Here is a 24,068-nt window from a genome sequence, read left to right as displayed (position 1 = left end):
TCGGGAAAATACTGGAATCCATTGTTAACGAAGTGGTATCAGGGCACTTAAAAAATCATAACATGATTAAGCAGAGTCAACGTGATTTTATAAAAGGGAAATCGTGTTTGACAAATTTATTAAAATTTTTGAGAATGTAACTTGCAGGGTAGATAAAGGGGAACGAGAGTATGTAGTATATTTGAATTTCCAAAAGGCATTCGATAAGGTGCCACATCAAAAGATTATTACACAAGATAAGGGCTCATGGGATTGAAGGTAATGCATTAGCATGGATTGAGGATTGGTTAACGGACAGAAAACAGAGAGTAGGGGGATAAACAGGTAGTTTTCAGGTTGGCAGGCTGTAACTATTGGGAGCCGCAAAGATCAGTGTTGGGGCCTCAGCTAGTTTCAATCTATATTAATGACCTAGATGAAGTGACCGAGTCTAATGTATCGAAGTTTGCTGACTATACAAAGCTAGGTGGGACAATAAGCTGTAAGAACACAGAGTCTGCAAAGGGATTATAGTAGATTGAGTGAGTGGGCAGTAAGATGGCAGATGGGGTATAATGTAGGGAAATGTGAGGTTATTCATTTTGGTAGGAAGAATAGAAAAACAGAATGTTTTAAATGGTGAGAAACTTTTAAATGTTGGTGTGCAGAGATTTGGGTGCCTTCGTGAAAGAAACACAAAGCTAACAAAGATCCAGCAAGCAATAAGGAAGCCAAATGGCATGATGTCCTTTATTGTAAGGGGGTTGGAGTACAAGAGTAATGAAATCTTGCCACAATTGTACAGGGCCTTGGGGAGACCGCACCTGTGCAGTTTTGGTCTCCTTATCCAAGGAAGGATATACTTGCCTTGGAAGCGGTGCAATGAAGGTTCACTAGATTGATTCCTAGGATGAGAGGGCTGTCTTACGATGAGAGATTGTGTAGAATGGGTCTATACTCTCTGGAGTTTAGAAGAATGAGAGGTGATCTCATTAAAACATACAAAGATTCTGAAGAGGATTGACAAGATAGATGCTGAGAGATGGTTTCCCCTGGCTGGAGTCTAGAACTAGGGGGGCGTAGTCTCAAGATAAGGGTTAGACCATTTAAGACAGATGAGAAGAAATTTTTTCACTCAGAGGGTTGTGAATCTTTGAAATTCTCTGTCCCAGAGGGCTGTGGATGCTGAGTCTGAGGCAGAGATAGATTTTGGGAGCCTTGGGGAATCAAAGGATATGAAGATCGGGCAGGAAAGTAAAGTGGACGTTGATGATCAGCCATGATCTTGTTGGGCTCGAGTTGGTCCGTATGGCCTACCTCCTCCACACCTCCACCCGTGAAAGAACATCTGAGCCCCCTCAGTGACCCCCTTTTATAAAGAGTTTTTTTTTTACATCATATTTTTCTTCAGAGGTCCAGGACCACAGCCCCAACTTCAGGTGGGTCCTATTGCAATAGTTTGGCAGCCTGGTAACACCTGCTCTCACCAGGCATACTACCACCATTCAGACACCAGGTCCTATCAACAGCTGGGGATGCAGTAACTCCCCCAGTTGGGAGTCCCTACGCTGGTCAGCTGACCTTGTAAAGGTGGTGGACGCTCTGCCCCTTACATGGACCACAGAAATCTCAACCAATCTGGGTCCCAACTCATTTCTGGCCCATTCCCACCAGAGCAACAATGGGATTGCACCAGAAGGGTTGCTGATTTTTGATCCCTCTACTTATTTAACAGTTAAAATACCCACTTAATAAATACACTGTTAACCTCTGACCAATGTTCCTTACAAAGGTGCGCGGCCACGCGCAGCCTGGGACAGGCTTTTTCAATGTGTAGTTTACTGTGAATGGGCCGCGCAGCCTCTTAAAGGGGCCAAGCACCCCCCAGAAAATAAGAGGGAGAATATTGCCTCTGATCATCATCCAGATGATAACTAACCTCATGCATGTTCTGCAAGGTTCAGCTGGTGTAGGGTCAACTGAAGATGTCTAATGGACATCACCGAGGCCTGATCAATTTTCGTGTACAGCAGAAAAAGAGCAGGTTATACCACCACTACAGCTTGCTTTAGGATTCTCAACAAGGCTGCGATTCAGGTGGTACAAAATAAAACACTACAGATCAAGAAATAATTGAAATGGGATAAAACAATAAATTTAAGGAAAAATATATCCTTCCCAACAGCAGAAAGAACCAATACCCAAACTCTAGCTGTGTCCCCAAGTAAAAGGATGTACAGTAATTAAAAACTTTGTAACATCAACCCTGACGGATCACTGCAACTCTAGTTATTTTACATGTCTATATACTTACAGGGTTTAGAAGGGCAGATTTCACATCTTCACCATACCGATTGCGCAAACAGGGTCCACAAAACTGTCCTCTCACGCCATAACAATCTTGATTACGACAGATTGTTTTTGTATCTATTGTTTTCTGCCGACACTGATGGCAGGTGCTGCCCTACAAGCAGAGGAGTGAACATTTTTCCCGTCAGTATGACATTAGTGGAAGACTATTTAATTCAATTACAAAAGTAATAGAAGTGTGATGGAAAACTACACTAATTATTTTTCAGATAGAGAAACAGGCATTTTGCAGATTCCATATTCAGTTATAATCACGTATGCAAAAAAATACAAACTAACATTAGTGGGCAGTATACATTCATACACACTAGGAATCAATTTTATCAGTACCTAAAGGAGAATATAAACCTTTTCAGAATTATTTACAGTTAAACCTACATGGAAAACAGTTGATAACATATATAACTATAATAAAATATTGCCATGACTGTTCATGATAAAGTGTTGCCATCCTACATTCCTATCGCCCAGCAATACAGACCCAAAGTTGCATCAAATCTCATAACTGTAAAATATTGGTTTATTAAGCAGTTAAGTATTTAAACATTCATAGAGAAGCTATTTGGTTTGAAGTAAGTTTATAAAAACACCAAGATTCAGTAATACTCCAAAAAGTCTGATAATTACCATACAACGATCATAAATTTTATCTTTAACGGTGATGGCGACATTGTCCAAATCCTCTTCTGTGATATCAGCAGCAGGCCTTGGCTTGCCTTTTGAAGATCTTCGCCTCCTCTTGCTTAAACTTCCATCCTGCTAAGGTGCATCAATATTTCAAAATTTGTTCCAAGATACACTCACACTAACACTCCAATTATTGCTCATGCACACATATATAAAAACCATTAAATTATAATTATGACAAGTGTAGTTCTCTAGTTTTGTTGTAGCTAACATTCTCAAACACGATAGTTGAAAGTTTATTGGTGGGGGGGGGGGGGGCGGGGGCAGAATTATGCTGCAATTAATTGTACACTGTTATATTTACAATGTCTGGGATATTTCTAGGTAGTCCATCATAAAAATCAATTCCAAAGCATTTCAGCTACCTCAACAAAATGATTTGCTAGGCCAGTTCTCAAGCGGAAGTGCTTCACTTGGTCCATAAGTTTGGTTGGAGAAATCGCAAACTTTTCAATAGAGAAACCCTCAGGAGGTCGTGCACTCCTGGTTGGATTGACACGGCGCTCAACCTTTCCTTCAGAAAATGTCCTCTTTGGGGTTCGTTTCTGTTTCTGGAAAGAAAAAGGATGCTGCATTTAAATGTAGAGCAACTAATAAATACATCAATAATGATACCAACTTCTGTACATAGTTCAAGTAAGGCTTAGATTTAACACGCAACAAAAAGCTGATCAGGCACCCTATCAGTCACCATTTACTTCTGTTCCGAGGGGGGCAGTCGAGGCCTCAGGTTAACATCTCATCTGAAAGACGTCACCTCTCTGACATTGCAGCACTCCCTCACTACTGCATGGAAGTGTCAGTCTAAATTATGTGTTCATGTCTCTGGAGTGGAAGTGAAGCCCATAAATGTCAGATTTGGAGGCAAAGATGCCACCACTGAGCCACAGCCAACACTAGTCACGTGACTGCTTTTATTTTGGTATTTTAAAATCTGTCGAGACTGCTGTTTTCTTTGATTTTATCTATTCTTGCTACAAATAAATTTACTTAGCTTGCATATGATCATCACATAAAAGGAACAGCTTTATTGCAGAATTTCTGTAGTCAGTAGTTTCTGATGAAAACCATAATTCCAAAATCTTGATTGATGGAGTAGAATTTAACTATGACCAACAGTAGCCAAGTTTTTTTTGAGTTGCCATTTCACCAAAAGCAAGAAGAAAGATTGCATGCAATATACAATACTTACTTGAGGTGACGAAGTGCGTACTTTCATTGGAAAGAGTCCAGGCATTGTTTTTAGTTCTGCCATTAGTTTGGCAAGCTAAAAAAAAGTTAAAAAGATTCAATTCACTGGTCATAACATAACATAGTACCAGCAAATGTGAATACATAAAATAACCAAAAAAAATAACCAAAACAATAACATTAAAAGCACAATTTGCTCGAACACGAGGGGCTAAGAATTCCCACAAAAACAGACTGAACTCATCAAAAACAAGATTGTGATAGTTGGACAGACAATATGGCATGTTCCACCATCACATTCTCCCAGTCGTTTTGACAAGGCCTATAATGACACACCTTTCATAGGATATGGTAACTATGGTTATATGATTTCATTCTTATTTCACTAGGCTTTTTATGAGTCCTTGAACAGCCAGCACCCAAATTACCCACATCAGAAAACTAGTACACATGTAGCTTGAGTTTTACTCATTGGGTTCTGGTGAGACACAAAAGTATCAACACTGGGGAGAATATCAATTGCTTTCATCTACAAAAGGAAGCAAGAATCTGTGTGCAGTCAGTCATCAATGTCATTGTTAAATATATATCTTTATGAACAGAAGGTTAGAGGGACGAATTCAGGCTGTGAAAGCATTTAAAAAAGTACAGCATCAGTTCTAAATGAGAGCAATAAAAGGTATTTGGTTACTTTGACCATGCACATAGGATAGACTTTTAAAGATTCGTTCCAGGGATGTGGGCATTGCTGGCTAGACCAACATTTATTGCCCATCCCCAACAATTGCCCTCAAGAAGGTGGTGGCAAGTTGGCTTCTTGAACCACTGCAGTCTGTGTAGTGAAGGTTCTTTCACAGTGCTGTTAGGGAAGGAGTTCTAGGATTTTGAGCCAGCGATAATGAAGCAACGGCAATGTATTTCTAAGTCAGGATGCTGTGTGACTGGGAGGTGATGATGTTCCCATGCGCCTGCTGCCCTTGTCTTTTTAGGCGGTAGAGGTCGCAGGTTTGAAGCTGCTGTCGAAGAAGCCTTTGAGTTGCTGCAGTGCATGTTGTAGATGGTGCACACTGCTGCCATGGTGTGCTGGTGGTGGAGGGAGTAAATGTTTATGGTGGTGGATGAGGTGCCAAAAGCAGGCTGTTTTGTCCTGGATGGTGGCGAGCTTCTTGAGTGTTGTTGGAGCTGCACCACCCAGGCAAGTGGAGAGTATTCCATCACAAACCTGACTTGTGCCTTGTAGATGGTGGAAAGGCTTTGGGGAGTCAGGAGATGCGCTAATCGCTGCAAAATACCCAGCTTCCGACCTGCTCTTATAGTCACGGTATTAATGTGGCTGGTCCCGTTAAGTTTCTGGTCGATGGTGACCCCAAAATGTTGATGGCGGGGATTAGACAATAGTAATGTCATTGAATGTCATGGGAAGGTGATGTGGCTCTGTTGTTGGAGATAGTCATTCCCTGGCGCTTGTGTGGCACAAATATTACTTGCCACTCATCAGCCCAAGCCTGAATATTGTCCAGGTGTTGCTGCATGCGGGCATGGACTGCTTCATTATCTGGAGTTGCGAATGGAACTGAACACTGTAATCATCAGCTAACATCCCCACTTCTGACCTTATGTTAGAGGGAAGGTTTAATGTCTCATCACTAACATCAGCTGTATGTCTTTGATAACTATAAAGTAGAATTACTGTATCACCAACTAAAGACACCCACTGCACAGTAGGACTTCAAATGTTTGATGCTAATCTTCAGAGTTTAAGGAGTCTTACTTATCACCCCTATTGATTAAAGATGACAGCCTCAAAAACACAGTTGGCTATAAATCAGGCAGGAGTTCAGCAGAATCAAGCTGAGGTCCTGACTACTACACCAGGGGCAGAATCTCCATTCACACTAAACATGGTCCCCTACATCTAAGGGAGCATGGCCAGGGAGAGGACTTTGAGGACAGGAGGAATACTGGCAGATGCAGCAGCTCAACTGGGGACAACCTGGGACTCTAGGGCTAGGTTGTAGTCAGGACCCCCAAAGAAACGTTGGTCCACAATTGGGAGAGGGGGAAGGACCTCTTCCACTTCTGGTGCCTAAGATGCACCCTATAATGCCATTGATATTCAAAATAGGGAACCTCTTGCTGACACTAGAAGGTCCAGCAGTGTCAGCATTGGAGGATCCCAGCGGGCACATATGGGCATTAGGACGTCTGCGCTGCAGACTTTCATAGTCAACATATTCACTGAGGCGTACGAAAGCATAGGCCTTAGACTAAACATTCATAAGACAAAAAGGTCCTCCACCAACCTGTCCCGCTGCACAGCACTGCCCCCCCCCCCCCCCCCCCCCCCCAAGTCATCAAGATCCATGGCACAGCCCTGGACAACGTGGACCATTTCCCATAACTCAGGATTCTCTTATCAACAAGGGCAGACATTGATGAAGAGATTAAACACCGCCTCCAGTGCAGCCTTCGGCCGTCTGAGGGAACGAGTGTTTGAAGACAGGCCCTCAAATCTGCCACCAAGCTCATGGTCTACAGGGCGTAGTAATACCCGCCCACCTGTATGGACCATGTATAGTAGACACCTCAAGTTGCTGGAGAAATACCACCAACGTTGTCTCCGCAAGATCCTGCAAATCCCCTGGGAGGACAGACGCATCAATGTTAGCGTCCTCGACCAGGCCAACATCCCCAGCATTGAAGCACTGACCACACTTGATCAGCTCCGCTGGGCAGGCCAGACACGAGACTCCCAAAGCAAGCTCTCTACTCGGAACCACTTCATGGCAAATGAGCTAAAGGTGGGCAGAGGAAACATTACAAGGACACCCTCAAAGCCTCCCTGATAAAAGTGCAACATCCCCACCAACACCTGGGAGTCCCTGGTCAAAGACTGTCCTAAGTGGAGGAAGTGCATCCGGGAGGGCGCCGAGCACCTCTAATCTCATCGGCGAGGGCATGCAGAAATCAAGTGCAGGCAGCGGAAAGAGCGTGCGGCAAACCAGTGCCACCCACCCTTTCCCTCAACGACTGTCTGTCTCACCTGTGACAGGGACTGTGGTTCTCGTATTGGACTATTCAGTCACCTAAGAACTCATTTTTAGAATAGAAGCAAGTCTTCCTCGATTCCGAGGGACTGCCTATGATGATGATTTCATGCCTGATATATACAGGCACTGCACTGCAGACTGGCAAGACCCAGGTTCACACCTAATGCTTCCTACATCATTAGTTACTAATGTCAACTGCATCTGTACATATGTAGAACATGCGGAGTCGGGATGGAGGTTTCGAAGTGAACTTATTCACTTCGTAGTGATGAAACAGCAGGAAATCCAAGTGACATTTTCAGACCTTCACTCATCTTTCGACATAGAGACAATGTAGGGAAACCACAAGGGAAAGAAATACTGTGGCGGGCAATCAGCTATTTTAGGGCATTCCATTGCCTTTTGTGTCATCTCATTTGGTTTATGTTAGGAGACAAAGCAAGGGCCTTACCTCACCTAAAGTTCTCGCCACAGGTAAACAGAATGGTTGTATTCTGTTTACATGTTCTGAAGCACATCAACCTCGAGTGCAAGCAAGGTTGCCTACATTGGCAAAAAACTAAGTGTGGGCTTGCTTTTATGACGTCATGTTATTTCATTAAGTTTAAAAAAAAGCAAATCATTACACCCCCTTAAAACAAACTATGATTATACCTACATGCTGTACATTGGAAGGCGAGTAGCAACTGTTTCCGGTTGGAAAAGAGGTGCTGGAAAACTAACATAAGCAACAACAACTTGCATTTATATAGCACCTTTTACGTAGAAAGACATTCATAGATGCTTCACAGGGGCATAATTGGGACAAAAAAAAGCAGCACTGTCACATCCCTCATTAATTGTACATCAATTTCAGAGAAGCACCCAAGACTGTTGAAAATACTCCTACCATTTCTTTATTTTCTTTAATGTTCATGGCCCTCTTCAGCAATACATTGGAGCTTTTCTTTCCTGACCCAGAGTCATTGTCTGATTCAGACTCTGAGTCTGAGGTTTCTCGCTCCTTTCTTTTCACTGGCCGCCTTGTAGGAAATTTAAATGCTACACGCAGTCCAAAATGGCCTTTCTTTGGTGTTGTTTCCATCTCACTTTCTATGGAAGATTGATCATCCTCCTCTTCATCATCATCACATTCTGTGAAACCTTCATCTTCATCCTCCATTTCCGAATTCACAGACTAAAAGAAACACAAACTCATTACAAAAAGACAAGCTAACAGATAACACTTGCTCTATACCACGAGGTAATTATCTGCATCGGCTAGTGAGCATTTATAGCTTCTAAAGCTCAACAGCAAAGAAAAATGCTTTCTTTACATCTTGGAGGGGAATTATCTGACACGGTGGGTGTCATTTCACCTCTGGATTTGAAAGCAACCCACAGATGGGAGGGAAGTCTTCTCTCTGGCAGCTGTAAAATTCCTGTGAGATGAGTGTGGGGTGTTACAACCCAGTTTGCAATGGGCGTGATTCACTGGGCTATCTTTAATCAGAAGAACTGGCACTATCAGTCCATCAAGTTGACCAATGAAGTTTTTTTTTTAAATTGTTGGCTCATAACCACTCAAGAATTGGATTTTTGGAAACATGGGCGGGCAATTCTGAACTTATCCTAAAACACCCAGTGGTCAATGTTCCCATAATATTTTTGGGGGGGTACGCAGCCCCTTTAAATTACTGCGCATACACGTTTTTTGTCATTGGAACCAGCTGCGCGGGACCCGCAGATCACTGCGCAGCCAGGCAGCTTAAAGGGAACATTTGGTAGTTGTCTCCTGTGCCTGTCCAATGGTTCCAGGTCTTCTCCATACCATCAGTGAGCTGCTCCCACATATCGTCGATTGGAAAGGGATGAAAATCCGGCAGCTCCATCGCAGGCAGGTGAAAGTGGAATAGGGCAGTGATCTCAGGGGAGGGGCCCCAGAAGGTAGTGCATAGCGGAGTTCCGCCTTGGTATTAAAAGTTGAAAAACAGAGTCCTATAACTGGCAATCAGGCTCCGACCTATTTCAGAAACATTGGAAAGCCATTTCACCTGAAAAATTGCAGCAGATGGGTCTTGGGTGGTTGATTTGTTTTCCAATTTTCAACTGCCAAATACCGCATTTGCAATGGAACACGGGCTGGATGGCAGTTCAAGATTGTCCCCATGTAGTTTTGTGCTTAGCTTGGTCTTGATAACAGGATTTAGTCATGTTGAGATTGGTACGGAGATAGAATTACCTGTCACTTTGTTTGTCTTATACTAGTTACCTCTATCTGGCCACACCTGCTCTATAGAAAACAATTACCTTAAAATCCAGTGTGTAAATGACCATTTTAACAGTGGCCACTTTTGATAAAATTCTTATACGTTGCTCCCCTAATTTAAGCGAAACAAAAATACACAAAGTGCAACTAAAACACTAGATATTAATTTAGCTCTCATCGCAGTTCTTACCCTCAAATCCACCTCGCCATTAGGTTTAACAGTACATTCAGAAAACCCTTCAAAAACATAATCAGTTGAGCAACTATCCTCAGTGAAAACTTCAATAAGCTCTTCTGTAATAAATGTGGACTGGAAACTGGGAACCTGAGAAGCGAGAGAGAACAGAGCTTAGCACAAGTCCAAATAATGAAATCTATATAAATGAGTCAATGTTTCAGCAGTAGCTGCAATTGCTAAGACCAACTCTGAATATGTAAAAAGGACCTCCATTTCAGTTTAAGTCCAGCATTCATACAGTTCTGAATGCCAAACCATTTGGGCGAAGGCAGTTTTTGGAACCCAGAAATGAAGATGGGAATGGTCACCAACCTCACAGAAATCCCAGTTGGCCACCGAGTTAGCATTTTAGCTGTTGTTATTATTAATAATAATAATAACTAATTATAAATGTGGCCAAAGGAGGAAAGGAAAAACACCTGCTAGCACAGGAACAGTAGCATAGTGGTGAAATTATGTGACTAGTAATCCAAAGACATGAGTTCAGATCCCACCACAGCAACTGGGGAAATTTAAATTCAGTTAATTAAATAAATCTGGAATTTTAAAAAGCTAGTGTCAGGAATGGTGACCACGAAACTACCTGATTCTCTTATAAACCCATCCAGTTCACTAATGTCCTTTAGGAAAGGAAATCTGCTGTCCTTACATGGTCTGGCCGATATATGTGACTTTTAACTGGCCTCTTAAATGGCCTAGCAAGCCACTCAGTTATATCAAACCACTACAAGAAACAATAAAACTGGACAGACAGACCACCCAGCATCGACCTAGGCATCGGATTCAGATACGACAAAGGCACACCGTGCAGTCGACCCTGAAATGTTCTCCACACTAACATTTGGGGACTTGTGCCAAAATTGAGAGAGCTGTCCCACAGACTAGTCAAGCAACAGCCTGACAGTCATACTCAGAGTATCATACCTTTCAGCCAATGTCCCAGACTCCTCCATCACCATCTCTGGATATGTCCTGTCCCACCAGCAGGACAGACCCATCCAAGGTGGCGGCACAGTGGTATACGGTCAGGATAGAGTGGCCCTGGGGAGTCCTCAACATTGACTTCGGACCCCATGAAGTTTCATGGCTTCAGGTCAAGCATGGGCAAAGATTACCACCTGCTGATTACCACCTACCGCCCTCCCTCAGCTAACAAATCAGGGCTGAACACCGCCTCCATGTTGAACACAGCCTGGAAGAAGTACTGAGGGTAAGCAAGGGCATAGAATGTACTCTGGGTGGGGGCCTTCAATGTCCATCACCAAGTGTGGCTTGGTAACACCACTACTGACTGAGCCCTGAAGGACACAGCTGTCAAGACTGGGTCTGCAGCAGATGGAGAGAGAAGCTACACAAGGGAAAAACCTACATGACCTAGTCCTCACTAATCTCCCTGTTGCAGATGCATCTGTCCATGACAGCATTGGCAGCAGTGTAGAACTTTCTACAAGTTCCTCTACAACCTGACTAACTTTTTCTTTTAGCTCTTCTATCTTTTCACTTTGTTTCTTACTGTACTTTTAACTTTTTTTATACTCACACGTTCCTGAATAACATTGATCACTTCTTCAAAGTGGACTCAGTCTCCTTTGGTTACACATTCCATCAACTAATCTTATAAGTGTTAATCAAACCCTTATTGCCATTTTCTTAACATACCTCTAACATCAAAACGATCGGCACGCAATTCACGGGCACTCCCCATTTCTCCTTGCGTTAATCCCTCAGAGTGTGGCAACTGATCAGGAGACTACTTTCAAAGTCTGATCGATTACACAATACTGACTGCTTTTTGTCTTTGTCCCATCTGGGGTGCCAGTCTGTAGAACTTTCTAAGGGTTCTTGGACAAGACATCAATAGACAGCAGTCAGTATGTTTTGTGCAGTGGATCAAGATTTATTAAGCTTACAGCAGTAATGTACTTGTATATATAGTATATAACGATGTCTCCGCAAGATCCTACAAATTCCCTGGGAGGACAGGCGCACCAATGTCAGCGTCCTCGTCCAGGTTAACATTCTCAGCATTGAAGCACTGACCACACTCGATCAGCTCCGCTGGGCAGGCCACACAGTTCGCATGCCAGACACGAGATTCCAAAAGCAAGTGCTCTTCTTGGAGCTCCTTCACAGCAAACGAGCCAAAGGTGGGCAGCGGAAACACTATAAGGACACCCTCAAAGCCTCCCTGATAAAGTGCGACATCCCCTCTGACACCTGCAATTCCCTGGCCAAAGACCACCCTAAGTGGAGAAAGTGCATCTGGGAGGGCGTTGAGCACTGAGTCTCAACGCCGAGAGCATGCAGAAATCAAGCGCAGGCAGCGGAAAGAGCATGCGGCAAACTAGTCCCACCCTCCCTTTCCCTCAACGACTATCTGTCCCACCTGTGACAGGGACTGTGGTTCTCGTACTGGACTGTAAGCCACCTAAGGATTCATTTTAAGAGTGGAAGCAAGTCTTCCTCGATTCCAAGGGACGGCCTTTGATGATGACTTAACAGAAGGCGATCACTGAATGAAAGCTCGCAAGCCTTGCTCTCTGAAACTTCCGGACACTGTCGACGTCGTCTTCAATCTGTTTGTTGCTATTTCAGCAGTTTGTGCAAAGATATTCTTTTGAGTATCGATGTTTTACCCAATTTCTTATCAAAGCTTCATTTGGCCAGTATCCATAGATGGTCTTTAATAAAATCACCTTTTTTAAATTGGTTCGAGTAGTCAAAATATCATCGTCACTCAGACCCGAGGTCGTATCTTGGCCACTCCTGCCTCCAGTAATTTTCCATCAGCCCTACTTTGTCCATGTTATACATTCGTTTACCTCACTGGAATTAGTCTTATCTCTTTTACTCCAACAAACAGTGCCCGGTCTGGTACCAAGGGCCCATTTCACACTGTCTCTCTAGTCTTGGATGGTGCTCAGACTATATCACTTTAGCTATCAGATGGGTACATTAACTCCAATGATCTGCCTTATTTTATGTTTATTTATACTAACTGTAGTTCAAATATCTTCGTAATTAGTTTTGTTAAATGAACTCTAATTTCTACTAAGTGTTATTTAATAATTTGACCTTCACTAGCAGCCTGTGGCTGCTTATCTGAGTAGAGTCAAAATTGCTTTTTGCACTTGAGCAATCTCTGACATTCCCATGCTCAGAGAATCTGTTTGTTTGAATATATATGAATCTCTAATACCAGACTTTCGTACAGCAGTGACCACTGCACAGCTCTTGTGGCGACGAACTCCCATCTTCACTGACGACACCCTCCAGCGCTGGAGTGTGGCACTACCATCATTCTAAATGAGATCAATTCAGAACAGATCTAGCAGCTCAAAACTGGGCATCAATGAAGCTCTGTGGGCCATCAGCAGCAGAATTGTATTCCACCACAATCTGTAAACTCATGACCTGGCATATCCTTCACTCTACCATTACCATCAAGCCAAGGGACCAACCCTAGTTCAATGAGTGCAGAATAGCATGCCAGGAGCAGCACCAGGCGTACCTAAAAATGAGGTACCAATCTGGGAAGCTGCAACATAGGACTACATGCCAAACAGAATGCTAAAAACAGAGCAAAGCAATCCCTCAATCAACAGATCAGATCAAAGCTCTGTAGTCCTGCCACATCCAGTTGTGAATGGAGGTGGACAATTAAACAACTAATGGGAAGAGGAGGCTCCATGAATATACCTATCCTCATTGATGGCAGAGCCCAGCACGCAAGTGCAAAAGACAAGGCTGAAGCGCTTGCAACCAGCCGAGTGGATGATCCATATTGGCCTCCTCCAGAGGTCCCCACCATCACAGAAACCAGACTTTAGCTAATTCGATTCACTCCACGATATCAAGGAGCGGCTGAGCACACTGGATACAATATCCCGGCACAACATTACACCTGACAACATACCGGTTGTCGTGCTAAAGACCTGTGCTCCAGAACTAGCCGTGCCTTGAGCCAAGCTGTTCCAGTACAGCTACTACACTGGCATCTATCCAACAATGGAAAATTGCTCAGGTATGTCCTGTCCACAAAAGGCAGGACAAATCCAATCGGGCCAATTACATCCCCTCGGTCTACTCTCAATCAGCAGCAAAGTGATGGAAGGTGTCATCGACAGTGCTATCAAGCAGCACTTACTCACCAATAACCTGCTCCCCGATATTCAGTTTCGATTCCGCCAGGACCACTCGGCTCCAGACCTCATTACAGTCTTGGTCCAAACATGGACAAAAGAGCTGAATTCCAGGTGAGGAGAGAGTGACTGCCTTTGACATCAAGGCAGCATTTGACCGAGTGTGGCATCAGGGAGCCCCCGTAAAATTGAAATCAATGGGAATCAGGCGGAAAACTGTCTACTGGCTGGGGTCATACCTAGGCCCAACCATCTTCAGCCGCTTCTTCAATGACCTTCCCTCCATCATAATGTCAGAAGTGGGGATGTTCGCTGATGACTGCAGTGTTCAGTTCCATTCGCAACTCCTCAGAAAATGAAGCAATTCATGCCCACATGCAACAAAACCGGGACGACATTCAGACTTCGGCTGATAAGTGACAAGTAGCATTCGCACCACACAAGTGCCAGGCAATGACCATCTCCAACAAGCGAGAATCTAACCACCTCCCCTTGATATTCAACAGCATTACCATCGCTGAATCCCCCATCAACATCCTGGGAGTCACCATTGACCAGAAACATAACTGGACCAGCCACTTAAATACTATGGCAACAAGAGCCAGTCAGAGGGCTGGGTATTCTGCAGCGAGTGTCTCACTCCCTTACTCCCCAAAGCCTTTCCACCATCTACAAGGCACAAGTCAAGAGTGTGATGGAATACTCTCCACTTGCCTGGATGAGTGTAACTCCAACAACACAAGCTCCACACCATCCAGACAAAGCAGCCGCTTGATTAACACCCCATTCACCACCTTCAATATTCACTCCCTCCACCACCGCCGTACCTTGGCTGCAGTGTGTACCATCGAAAAGATGCACTGCAGCAACTCGCCACGTCTTCTTCGACTGCACCTCCCAAACCTCTACCACAAGGAAGGACAAGGGCAGCAGTCGCATGGGAGCACCATCACCTGCAAGTTTCCCTCCAAGTTACACACCAATTTGACTTGGAAATATAATCGCTGTTCCTTCGTCGCTGGGTCAAAATCCTGGAACTCCCTCCCTAACAGCACTGTGGGAGTATCCTCACCACAATAACTGCAGCTATTCAAGGCGACAGCTCACCACCACCTTCTCAACGACACTTGGGCATGGGCAAGAAATGATGGCCTCGCCAGTGGCGCCCATATCCCAGAACAATTTTTGTTTTTTTAAGCCATTGAAACCTGTAGCATTCTATATTGGCCAATTCACCCATTTACTGTCACAGACCCAGATCTGCAGTAGGTTTCAGCCAATTCAAATTCCAGATCAAATGAAATAATACCAAGATTAATAGCGTGGCACAATCCTGAGAGTTCTGTCCTGGTTTACGAGCATATTTCAGGCAAATGACCTCACAACTCAGCACTTTAGTTTTGCTTCGTTAAGCTAGTTTATCAATGGGTTTTATAATCTGCCTGGGTCCCTGAGTGCCATCAGGGAGGAGAAAAGAAGGAATGGATGTATGTGGTTAACCTTCTTGGTGTGTTGGGATGACATGACCTAGTTCCAGGGTGTGCTGTGGGTCACAAACCCAAGTTCCAACAGGTACAGCAAATTGTGAAAGACTGAAATGGATGAGTGTCATAATGCTGCAGCAGGCGTGCTCATCTGAGGTTAGGTCAGAGTTACATTGTTGGGCAAAGACAGAGCTTTACTCTGCATTTGGCTGTGCTACATATGACTTGGGTTTGGTTGATGTTGGCACTGGGTATCTGAAACCAAAAATGTACTATTCTCAGCAATAACATTCCTCATCTGGAGGAGCACAAATTTAAAATAATATAGATGAAACAATATTTCTTTAGAAAGCTGTTAGAATGTGGATTTCTCTGTTAGTCACTGAAGCAGAACAGTCAAATGTAACACCCTTGTTCAAGAAGGGGGGAAAAAAAAAAAGATAAATTAGGTAACAAAGAGCAGTTAATCTAAAATATAAACAGAAAATGGTAGAAACACTCAGTGGGCCAGACAGCATCTGTGGAGATAGAAAGGGTTAACATTTCAGGTCGGTGACCTTTCATCAGAACTTGTTAATCTAGTATCAGTTGTAGGCAAGCTCTTACAAACCTTAATTAATTTAGAAATGCACAGGTTGATCAGGAACAACCAACACAAACTTGCTGAAGGCAGGTCAAATTTGATAATTTAATTGTGTTTTTTTTTTAAGTGATTGGAATGAATTCAGACAAATTTATTCCATGAATCCATATACTAATAAGAGTACAAAAGCACATAATTCCTCCACATTCTTAACATGGAAGCAACCACCTGGCTGCATGGTCTAACATAAGAAATAGGAGCAGCAGTAGGCCATTTGGTCCCTCGGGCCTGCTCAGTCATTCAATAAGATCATGGCTGATCTGATCATGGACTCAGCTCCACTTCCCTTCCCCCTCCCCATAACCCTTTATTCCCTTAGCGCTCAAAAGTCTGTCTATCTCCGCCTTAATTATATTCAATGACCCAGCCTCCACAGCTCTCTGGGGCAGAGAATTCCATAGATTTACAACCCTCAGAGAAGAAATTTCTCCTCATCTCAGTTTTAAATGGGGGATCCCTTATTCTGAGACTATGTCCCCCTAGAAGTGGAAATATCCTCTCTGCATCCACCTTGATGAGCCCCCTCATTATTTTATATCTTAGATGTTTCACTAAGATCACCTCTCATTCTTCTGAACTCCAATGTGTATAGGCCCAACCTATCCTCAAGTCAATCCCCTCATCTATTGGATGCTGGGAGCCATCAAATCCTCACAAAGGGAGGGAAACTGTCTGGGCTGCTTACTGTTAAGTGAAATTTGCAAAAATACTACATGGTTGTTAACATACATCATTCTTTCAATGCAACACAAACAGTGCAAAGATATTTAACAGATTAATTAATTATTATACAAGTGATCAAAAAGTATTGATAAATGCAATCTCAGCCATTAATGAAGTTTTATTTTACTACACGGTCACAGAACTTCTCACATTTGGTTGTTGATTTACCCTCAGGTGAAAAGCATTTTACCCTAAAGAAATGAGGGTATAGTGCTGCACGCCAGGGTGGGAAAGACATTTGGGCACATTTATTTTTCCCACAAACCACATTTTAAACCAAGCATGTGTAACTCCAGGCCTCATTTGCACAGATGATTATTTGGAAAAGTGATGGGGTGGAGGGGGGTGGGGGAGTAAAGTAAACTTTCCAGCAAAATGGTTTAAAATAATTTAAATACCACTTATATCTACTTACATTCACGCTCCAGTTCAGTTTGTCATCAGCATGATCATGTGATTTGTTGCATTCAACCTCTGTAAAACCCAAAAACTCATCATCACTTGGTGCATCAAAGATGTCTGCTACTAATTTTGGTATCTGTGAATGTAGAGTGGAAAAATGATCAAACAGAATGATCTCAAAGTGAGCAGATAAGAAATGTATCTAGATTTAAAGTTTTTTTATCTTCACAAGCAACTTTTAAAATTATAATTGCAGTAACCTGCAGATCTCAATAAGGTTAGCACTGGAAACGTTAGTTTGTTACAGAATGCCTAGGCAAGGACAAAGAGGGAAAAGTACATTTGTGAATGTTGGATGAGAATGGGATTACACTCTTGTGATGGTCAACATGGTTGAGTAACCTACTGAAAACAACTACCCTAGTTTATAAAGAATGATTATTAACTTGAGTGAGTGAGGTACTAGGCCAAAGTGAAACAGTATACCATCATAGGTTGTTGGCTTCAGAAAATTGGAGGAAAACGTTTGGGGAAAAATATATATATATATCTATCACATTTCACAGATTTACCTTTGTTATTTCTCAAGTTGCCCTCCTCTGAATTTACACTATCATTCAAAACAGAAGAACTTGCATTTAAAAAAAACACCTTTCACAACCTCGGGGTGTCCCAAAGCATTAAAATAGCCAATTAAGTGCTTTTAAAGAGCTCAATTTTCACCAAAGCATTTTTTTGGCGTAATGGAAGAGTTATGCCCGATTTTGTGGCCCAAGAATGTCAACAAAAAAAAGTATTGCAAGTTTCCCCGTTGGCTCTCTTCATTTTGGCCTGACCTAAGCCAAGGTGGGGGGGGGGGGGGGGGGGCGGGGGTGTGGAGCCTTGATCTGAGCCAAAAAGATCAGGCTTCCATGGTAACCAGGGTCAGTGTGTCCGGGCATCTACTGTGCCACTTTCCTTATCTAGGGAAGGTTTTTCAGGACAGGCCACATACACTGGCCTAACTCAGCTGGCCAAACTTCCCTAAATGGCCAGAAGTGGCATAGGTGGTTGGTTACACCCCCTTTGGCTGAAAAAAAACGGGACTTAAAAAAATTCCTAACGGAGTTATGTTGGTGCAAATTGATTGGGGAAACTGGGGATTTTTAAGTTAGGCCAGAAAAAGCAGCCTGCTCAAAAAAAACGGTGCAAATACTGGGGAAAATTGAGCCCATAGTCACTGTTATAATGTTGGGAAACGCAGCAGCCAACTTGCACACAGCTAGGTCCACAAACAGCAATGAGATCCAAACCAGATAATCTGTTTGGAAATCCAGCCTAAACCCTATTAAACAGGTCATTAAAATAAATTGGTAACAGTGGACAATGTGATCATAATGTTTATACGTTGGATGGCTATATTTTTTTTTTAATTCATATCTCTAAACGAACAGAAAATTTAAGTCTAAACTTTTGTATTCTAAAATTTTTACTTTGAATATAAATAATGTGCTAGTTACTTCTACCACAAACATGTTTGCAATTCTTTATGCATTTATTTTTAGACCACATCTCAAAAACCTGTAACAATTTCCATTCAATTGGTTTCAAAGATGAAACTCACGAGGACTCTCCTTCCTTTATCCTCTCCCACTTTCTTCTGCAACTGGAGTTTCCAGTCAGAGAAATATATTGAATTCTACAGATCTTTAAATCGATCAATCAGCACTTCTACAAATAGATTTTTTTTAAATTATAGCTTGTGTTGTCAATCTTTCAACTTAAGCCAACATCCCCCAATGCAAGTCTCAAGCTTAGTCAGAATTGTACAAGCCACCAATTCCATACCCTTCCTTGGCCAGTCTCAGGCTGAACCAGACTGTTTGCAACCTCAGGTGACCTATTTGACCCAAGCTGAGATTCTGAGCTCCTATCCAAGACCGCCTACTTGCTCCCCCGTAATATCACCCGTTTCCACCCTGCCTCAGTTCCTCTACTGTTGAAATCCTCAGCTATGATTTGTTGCCTGCAGACAAGACTATCCCAATGCTCTCCTGACTGGCCTACCATCTTCCACCCTCCATAAACTTAAGCTCATCCAAAACTCTGCTGCCTGTCTACTAATTCACACTAAGTCCCAGTTCATCCATCAGCTATGTGCTTGCTGGCCTACATTGGCTCACAATCCCAATACACCGCAACAACAACTTGCATTTATACAGCATCCTTAACATAGTAAAAGGTCCCAATGAGTTTCACAGGAGCATTATCAAATAACATTTTGATACTGAGCCATATAACGAGATATTAGGAGAGGTACCAAAAGCTTTGTCATAGGGGTAGGTTTTAATGAACGTCTTAAAGAGAGACTGAGGACATACGAACAATGACGGACAGGTAAAGACCATCTGGTCCATTGAGCCTGTCTCACATAATTGCAATACCTTGTGTATCACAACATATACACTCCACTCCACCCAAAATCACAATCTCCTGGGAGGGGCAAAAAAAAGAGATTTAAAACAAACTCAGGCCAATTTGGGAAAGAAATGTGGGAACTTCCTCTCCGACCCATCTAGACAATTGAAACTAGTCTTGGAGATCACTCTGGCCTTGAATTCCCTGCAGTGCCTACCTTCTGTAATTGATCTTCACCCCAGCCAGAAACAGCTCTTGCTTGAAGGAATTCAGCAAATCAGCATCCAACGCATGAGATGGCAGCTTGTTCCAGAGGTCCACGATTCGCTGGGAAAAGAGCCACCTCCTGATATCTAACCTAGATCTAGCCTTATACAACTTAAATTTGTGACCCCTGGTTCTCCTTAGCCTATTTAATTGGAAGAGTCAACTAGCCAATTTTTCCTGCTCTCTCTTAGCATTCCTAATATCCTTTTTAATTTTACCTCTTAACTTTCTATATTCCTCTAAAGATTCTATAGTATTTAGCCGTTGGTATATGACATAACCTTCCCTTATCCTCCCCTGTAAGTCCCGAGACATCCAGGGGTTCGAGAATTGTTATTCCCACCCTTAAGGACAAATGTTTGGCCGGAGCCTTCCGGATCTCCTCCTTGAATGCCTCCCACTGTTCCGACACTGATTTACCCACAAGTAGCTGTTTCCAGTCCACTGTGGCCAAATCACTCCTCAACTTAGCAAAGTCAGTTTTTCCCCAATTTGGGACTTTTATTCCAGGCCTATCCTTGTCCTTATTGATAACTAACTTGAATCTGACTGAATTATGGTCACTGGCACCCAAGTGCTCTCCCACTAATACCCCTTCAACCTGCCCAACTTCATTCTCCAAAACTAAATCCAAAATCGCCCCCTCTCATGTTGGGCTCGTTACATACTGACCAAAATGCATTTTAAGAATTCCACACCCTCTATACCCTTCACACTATATTTGTCCCATTCGATATTAGGATAGTTAAAATTCCCTATTATTACTGCTCTACGGTTTTTGGACTTCACAGCAATTTGCCTTCATATTTATCTCCCTCCCACTGTTTGGGGGTCTATAATACACACCCAGCAGTATGATCGCCCTTTTTCATTTTTCAATTCGACCCATATAGCCTCATTTGATCATCCCTCCTCACTGCTGTAATAGTTTCTTTAATCAATACCGCAAGCCCCCCACCCTCCCTCCCATTTTTACCCCCCTCTGTCTTGTCTAAAATGAAATATTGATCTGCCAAACCTGCTCCTCTTTCAACCATGTCTCTGTAATGGCCATCAGACTCCCAAGTGTCTACCTGTGCTCTTAGATTATCCGCCTTATTCGCTATACTCCTTGCATTAAAGTATATACCATTTAGCACAGGAAGACCTCCTTGATTACTACTTGCTAATCCTTGTTTCCCCTGTCTTACAGATTCACTTTCTAAATTCTTGCTATCCAATTTCTGTTTTATTTCCTTCCCTATTGAATTTGTTCTCAGGTTCCCATCCCCCTGCCAAGCTAGTTTAAACTCTCCCCAACAGCACTAGCAAAACTTCCCGCGAGGATATTGGTCCCGGCGCTGTGGAGATGCAACCCATCCAGTTTGTACATGTCCCATCTCCCCCAGAAGTGGTCCCAATGCCTCAAGAATTTAAAGCCCTCCCTCCTACACCAACTCTCCAGCCACGCGTTTATCCTCTCTATCCTTCTATTCTTGTACTCATTAGCACGTGGCACTGGTAGTAACCCGGAGATCACTACCTTTGGAGGTCCGACCCTTTAATTTTCTTCCTAGCTCCCTAAATTCTGCCCATAGGACCTCATCCCTCTTTCTACCTATGGCATTGGTCCCGATATGGACCATGACCTCTCTGGCGGTTTGCCCTCTTCCCCCAAAATGCCCTGCGTCCGCTGGGTGACATCTTTGACCCTGGCACCAGGGAGGCACCATACCATTCAGGAGTCATGTCTGCGACCGCAGTAACACCTGTCTGTTCCCCTAACTATAGAATCCCCTATCACTAGAGCGCTTTTATTCTTCGTCCCTCCCCCTGTGCAGCTGAGCCACCCGTGGTGCGTTGAAATTGGTTCTAGCTGCACTCCCCAGGGGCACCATCACCCTCACTGATACTCAGAAGTGAATATCGGTTTGAAAGAGAGATGGACTCAGGGGGGAACTCCTGCACTATCTGCCTAGTGTCCTTACTCCTGGCCTCTCCCGAACTCTCGGACTTCACCCTTAGCAGCTATGCCTACAGCCTTCTAGGCACTTAGCTCTGGAATTTCATCTCAAAACCTTGCTCTCCTCAAAATCCAACTGACTTAGCTATTGGTCAGCATCTTCTTTGGCTCAGTGTTAACTTTTGTCTGGTTATGCTCCATGAAGTACCTTGGGGCATTTAGTTTGTTAAAGGCTCTATATAAATGCAAGTTGTTGTTATTATAGCTCTGAAGATGTTTTTCCTCAACCAATTTATTTCACAAAAGTTATCGATCCTAATAGCATAACTGATCACAAGTATGCACCATTTTTACAGTTCAAGAAAGTAGAATTCATTCGATTATGGTGACTTGACTGCTTCTGGTGAACTCAGGTGGACTTGTAGGGCAAAGCAATCCATTGCTCCTTTTTCACACATGCTAAACAAGGAGTATCACACTTACATAAAATGTATAAGGGGGGCTGGAAGTGAGAACATTAAGGTAAACTACTCCCACATAATACTTTACCAACTATTGCACTGAAAATAATTAAATGGAAAAACTGTTTATGCAGTATTTACCTTTCCTTGTTTACTTACATATTTAAGGTGGTCACATCTATTTCTAAAATCAGTCTCTTGAAAACCCAAAAATTCTTCATCGTCACTCTGAGTGTTAAAGATATCTACAACCAATTTTGACATCTGTGAAAGTAAAAGAGAAGTGACCATTAAGTTTTAAAAATAAATTAACTTTGAAATCCATGCAAGAATTTACATTTTTAAAAATGACTGAACTGTCATCTTTTAACAAGGAGAAAGCTTGAAGAAATGGAAATGTAAGAATTATTACGGCTGTAAAACCAACGTTAGGAACATTTGTATGGGTCACAATAAAAAGTTAGATTACATGAAAAGCATTCTCTCTGTTCCACACGGTTTCCTTTTCTCAAACAGTTGTATTCACAAGCATAACATAAACAAGGAAACATTGAGTGCACAGGACCAAAACAGTGGTACTTCACTGACATGGTCATAATTGTTAAGAGTATCAGACTGCACCAGTAACTTACTGACCACGTTTACAATTCCCCAACTGGAGAGAATTAGTCATCTTTGTGCGCCGTTAAACGGTGTTTCAAAGCGATCTAGGTCAGATTTAAATTTGACGAGCGCGTTTTAAAAACTAAACATTTTTCATATGTATTCTTATTGCATTGCAAATAACGGTTTGGAATTTTAAATTGGATACCGAGAGTCGTCACGTTTTATCGACTCAACAACTAAGCTGCAGCTCACGAATGCTCTGCAGGGGAACTGTGCACATTTCGCGCCAAAACAACCAGTCCCAGTTTGTTTATACAACAAAACGCAAAAGTTACAAGGTGGGGAAAAAGGAGAGAGTTCCACTATTGCAAGAAGAGAAACGATCACAACCACATATGCAAACAGTCTCCCCGCCTAGCCCGCGTTATCTGAAAGCTGCGGCTGGACTCACGGTGCGGTGCGGCGGGTTAAATGGCCAGGATGTCCTGTGCCGGCCGGTAGGTAGGCGGCCGCTCCGCGCGCTGCACCCGGACAATGGGGGCGCGCCATCGCCATCAGCGCAGTGTGCGCGGGGGGGGGACAGAACACGGCTTTCAGTCCTGGCAAAGGCCGTGACGTTACCATTCACGCACATTGATAACATTCCTAGCTTAATTTAACCTATTATACATTTTATTGCTGATCGAGTTTACATTTCATACTAACTGTTGCTACTTGTGTTAGTTTGATTTCTGTCCCCCCCTCTGAGGTCCGAATGGTGTTGCCCAGCTGTAGAAGGCGCGCTCGGTTTTTGGCGCGTAATTCAGTCAGTGTGTGCTGGCACTGGGGGCGGAGCATGTTCTGAGGTAGGCTGGCACTGATATTATGGGGAAGTTGTTCTTTTCCAACACTATCACTGCAACCCGGAGGCCACTTTATTTAGTTAATTTGCTAGCGATCATAGTTTACTAAAAAAAATACTGCGGAAGCTGGAAATCTGAAATCAAAACAGAAAATGCTGGAAACACTCAGCAGGTCAGCATCTGTAGAGATTCCTTCTTCCCAAAATCCACAAGCAGGACTTTCCCGGTAGTCCCATCGTTTCGGCCTGTTCCCACCCTCATAATCATCAACATAGGCAGACCCTCGGAATCGAGGAAGACTTGCTTCCACGCTTAAAATGAGTCCTTAGGTGGCAGAACAGTTCAATACAGGAGCCACAGTCCCTGTCACAAGTGGGATTGTGAGGGAAGGGTTGG

At 43.2% G+C, this 24,068-nt stretch overlaps 1 protein-coding gene across 7 annotated transcripts in view; it reads right to left on the bottom strand.

Annotated features, from left to right (window-relative positions):
• Positions 1-23,566, bottom strand: part of cdca7b (cell division cycle associated 7b) — a 32,942-nt gene extending 9,376 nt beyond the window's left edge. Inside the window, exons 1-9 of one of the 7 annotated variants that reach the window (XM_070880978.1) lie at positions 23,536-23,566; positions 22,366-22,488; positions 17,171-17,293; positions 9,716-9,850; positions 8,167-8,454; positions 4,229-4,303; positions 3,402-3,587; positions 2,977-3,108; positions 2,294-2,443 (exon numbers count right to left, since the gene is read on the bottom strand). In XM_070880978.1, the coding sequence (XP_070737079.1) occupies positions 2,294-2,443; positions 2,977-3,108; positions 3,402-3,587; positions 4,229-4,303; positions 8,167-8,454; positions 9,716-9,850; positions 17,171-17,293; positions 22,366-22,488 (1,212 nt within the window). In that variant the 5' untranslated portion in view covers positions 23,536-23,566. Of the gene's footprint in view, positions 1-2,293; positions 2,444-2,976; positions 3,109-3,401; positions 3,588-4,228; positions 4,304-8,166; positions 8,455-9,715; positions 9,851-17,170; positions 17,294-22,365; positions 22,489-22,856; positions 23,091-23,281; positions 23,479-23,535 lie in introns of those variants that run through there. The other 6 variants (XM_070880973.1, XM_070880974.1, XM_070880975.1 and 3 more) reach the window with 6 other exon arrangements.
• Positions 23,567-24,068: the final 502 nt, after the last annotated feature.

Source organism: Pristiophorus japonicus, chromosome 5 (genome assembly GCF_044704955.1).
Source record: "Pristiophorus japonicus isolate sPriJap1 chromosome 5, sPriJap1.hap1, whole genome shotgun sequence".
NCBI lineage: Eukaryota > Metazoa > Chordata > Chondrichthyes > Pristiophoridae > Pristiophorus > Pristiophorus japonicus.
Note: the sequence above shows the minus strand (reverse complement) of the source record. Positions and strands in the feature narration are given on the sequence as shown.